Source organism: Suncus etruscus, chromosome 10, assembly GCF_024139225.1.
Source record: "Suncus etruscus isolate mSunEtr1 chromosome 10, mSunEtr1.pri.cur, whole genome shotgun sequence".
Classification (NCBI taxonomy): domain Eukaryota; kingdom Metazoa; phylum Chordata; class Mammalia; order Eulipotyphla; family Soricidae; genus Suncus; species Suncus etruscus.
In genome coordinates this window covers 100,236,076-100,239,962 of record NC_064857.1, presented here as the reverse complement: position 1 = coordinate 100,239,962, position 3,887 = coordinate 100,236,076, and the positions used below count along the sequence as shown (strand labels likewise).

General features: G+C 42.2%; 1 protein-coding gene across 1 annotated transcript; it reads right to left on the bottom strand.

Moving 5' to 3' along the window:
- Positions 1 to 1,017: 1,017 nt before the first annotated feature.
- On the bottom strand, positions 1,018 to 1,584 carry LOC126020534 (glycine cleavage system H protein, mitochondrial-like). Its single transcript, XM_049782011.1, has one exon. The coding sequence runs from the start codon at positions 1,575 to 1,577 to the stop codon at positions 1,071 to 1,073; it is 507 nt and encodes a 168-aa protein (XP_049637968.1). The 5' UTR covers positions 1,578 to 1,584; the 3' UTR covers positions 1,018 to 1,070.
- Between the last annotated feature and the right edge of the window lie 2,303 nt (positions 1,585 to 3,887).

Here is a 3,887-nt window from a genome sequence, read left to right as displayed (position 1 = left end):
CTCTCCCTGGAACAACCTAAGCACTTGAGTATTTCCTGAAACATTGTATGTATAAAACTCAACTTTGAATAACCATAAGTTACAATAGATTTAAATAAAAATTATATTTATTCAACATTCTCTAAAACCATATTCAGGGGACAAGGCTGTGACTTAGTTGTAATGTAGATGGTTCACATGTGTGAGGCCCTGGGCTTGATGCCTGGCACCAAGAAAGTGATTTATAGAGGGTTTATCAGGCATCAAAACTCTAGAAAGTAAAGATAAAGAAATCAAAATTCTGACTCCTAGAATTTTCAATCTAGTATGTTAGAACTGATATGAAGAAATTATAAAGGAAAAAATACATGATAAATAAGAAAGTTAATTTTGGGGCCACATGGTTATGTTCTGGGAGCTTCTGTAGTTCTGATTCTTGGTAGTCACTTCTTATAGTGATCAGGGGACCAAAGGTGCCAGGCGTTCAACCTGGACCTTCCAATGCAAATCATTTCTCTAGCCCTTTGAGCTATTTCCCTGGCCCTCAGGGATTTAATTTCTGAGGAGCTATGTTCCATAAAGAAAATATTGTAACATCCATAGATGAGTGAGACTATGTAATAATTCCCAGAGATGAGGGCCAGAAGGAGCAACTCAAGATATGAAGCCCAACACAAAGAGTGGTGAGTGAAGTTAGAGAAATAACTATGCTGAGAACTATCATAAAAATGTCAGTGAGTGAGAGATGTAGAATGCCTGTCTTGAATACAGGTGGGAGTGGGGAGGGAAGAGATGGGGGCATTGGTGATTGGAAGGTTGCATTGGTGAAGGGGGTGTTCTTTTTATGATGGAAACCCAACTACAATCATGTTTGTAATCACAGTGTTTAAATAAAGATATTATTAAAAATATTGTAGCAGGGGGCCGGGAAGGTGGCGCTAGAGGCAAGGTGTTCGCCTTGCAAGCGCTAGCGTAGGACGGACCGCGGTTCGATCCCCCGGCGTCCCATATGGTCCCCCCCCCCCAAGCCAGGGGCGATTTCTTTTCTTTTTTTTTTTTAAGTTGTTTCCATTTATTAAGGGATTCTACTTTCACTCCTCAATAGATTTTATGTATTTCTCATATGCTTCTTCACTCATCAGTTCATCTAGTTCTGAAGGGTTACTCAGTGTCATCTTGATCAGCCAACCATCTTCATAACAAGATTTGTTGACAAGTCCTGGATTTTCGGCAAGAGCTTCATTGATCTCAGTCACTTGTCCTGAGAGAGGGGAATAGAGTTCGCTAGCAGCTTTCACACTTTCCAAAGCACCAAACTCATCTTGCTTGTTCAGTTTTGTCCCAACTTCAGGTAGACTACAGTAAACAACGTCTCCCAAAGCTTCCTGTGCAAAATTGCTGATTCCCACTGTTCCAATACCATTTTCTGTTGTTATCCATTCATAATTGTCTGTGAATTTACGCACCGAGAGCCGGGCTGAGCCCGTACTCAGTGCCCGGACAGCGCCCGCCCGCAGTGCCCAGGGCCGCAGCAACGTGTGGGCGGAGTGCAGGCTGCAGACGGCTGCCCGGGCACTCCATGCCGCTCGCAGCGCCATGTTCGCGGGATGCCCAGGGGCGATTTCTGAGCGCATAGCCAGGAGGAGTAACCCCTGAGCCTTAAACGGGTGTGGCCCAAAAACCAAAAACCATATATATATATATATATATATATATATATATATATATATATATATATATTGTAGCAGGTAGTGGTGTGGGAGTAGAAGAGTGGATAGTAAAGATATATAAGAAAGAACTTTTTGGAAATAGCACAGTGGTAGAGCATTTGCCTTGCATGCAGCCTATCCAGGACGGATGGTGGTTCAAATCCTGGCATCGCATATGGTCCTCCGACCCTGCCAGGAGTGATTTCTGAGTGCAGAGACAGGCATAACCTCTGAGCGCTGCTGGGTGTGACCCAAACTCCCCTCCCCCCAGCAAAAAAAAATCTTCCTGGCCCTAGATAGATCTCTGCTATAAGTCGTTTGCCTTGCACATGGCCAACCTGGGTTCGATCCTGGCATCCCATCTGTGCACCCTCCCAGCCTGCCAGGAGTAACCCCTGAGCACAGTTGGGTCTGGCCCCAAAACAAACAAACAAACAAACAAGTAGATATACAAATTACTATCTTTAACAAATTTATACTAGAGGATACAGATTTATAAAGAAACTGTGTGATAAATTTGGTAATATTGATGTGAACCAATGGTTCTCTGTTCTGATTGCAAAGCAGAGAATATGAGGAACTTCATCGTATGATTGGCTATCATCCCTCAAATGTCTGGCTTTTAAACATAATTTGCTGCAACTTGGATGGATCTGGAGGATATCATGTTAACTGAAATGAGCCAGAAGAAGGACAAATACTGAATAATCTGACCTTTCTGTGGAACATAGAACAATAGGATGAGGAAATAAATACATGGTAGCTAATAAATACATGGGTAATAAATACCTGGGTATATCTAGATTACCCTTGACCCTAGATTATAGAAACAAAGACAGAAAAGAAATGGAGAGAGAGAATAAGAAATGGTAGAAGGGAGGAAACAGGGGTAGGAATGCGAGACATCAGGCACAAGTGTGGTATAGAGTTGAGGTATATGCATATGGCTAAACCACACATGAACAACACTATAAGCAAAAGACCTAAACTACAATGATCAAACTTAAAAATAGGGACTGGAGAGATAGCATGGAGGTAAAGTGTTTGTCTTTCATGCAAAAGGTCATTGGTTCAAATTCCGGCATCCATATGGTCCCCCGAGCCTGCCAGGAGCAATTTCTGAGCATGGAGCCATGAGTAACCCCTGAGCACTGCCGGGTGTGACCCCCCTCCCGAAAAAAATAGGCCTGTCAAGGCAGGTTGGAATGTGAGAGGCAATCTGACGATTTTGGTGGAGGGAAGTTGACACTGGTGGTGGGATTGGAACTGGATCATTGTACACCTAATACTCAATTATGAATACCTTTATAACTCACAATGTCTTTTTTTTTTTTTTTTTTTTGGTTTTTGGGTCACACCCGGCGGTGCTCAGGGGTTACTCACAAGGTCCAGAGCACTTAGCTTGATAAAAGTAAAAAGCAGCTTTTCAAGAGAAATTTGGCACCTGAAGAAAATCAGAGGTAATACACACACTTAAGGAGAGAAATAAAAAAATGAAACTATCAATTTGACCTTCAAATTTCTGAGTTCTCATGGTTAGCCACTATTTGATGCTATGAATAGAGACTTGCTTTACCGTAAAGGATGACAACCGGAGCACTAGAAATGTTGAAATGTAACCTTGGCTAAAGGCTGTCTTCTGCAATCCAGTGACTCATCCCCTAGTGACAAAAAATAAACAAGGTAGGACTAGAGAGATAGTACAGTGGGTACTTTGTAGGAAACTGACCCAGATTTGATATCAGAAATCTTATTTGATTCCCAGAGCCCATCATGAAATCTGTGAGAGCAGAGCCAGGAGAACAACTTGAGCACTAGCAGGTGTGATCCACAAAATCAAACCAAAAACAGGACTGTAGAGATTGTATAGTGGGTTGAGTGCTTGCCTTACGTATGCTGACCCAGATTTGATTCCTGCTGTCCCATATGGTTCCCTGTGCCCAGCAAAAGTAATTCTTGAGCACAAAGCCAGGAGTAAATTTAGACACAGCTGGGTGGGGCCCAACACCCAACCAATCAAACAGAGATTAAACTGGGCATTGCAACGTGCAGGTCCAAGATCTTAACCCGTGTACTTCTCTTTGGATCACACTTGTACTTTTTCTGTTGATACAATTATTTTATGTTCTATTATTTGCTTATATTGAATATAGACATCTCTAAAGAAAGTGAATACATTCGGATCTAACACCCATGTAC

What these genes read in the sequence shown, in the direction of transcription:
- LOC126020534 (XM_049782011.1), bottom strand. Translation starts at nt 1,577, where the DNA reads ATGGCGCTGCGAGCGGCATGGAGTGCCCGGGCAGCCGTCTGCAGCCTG.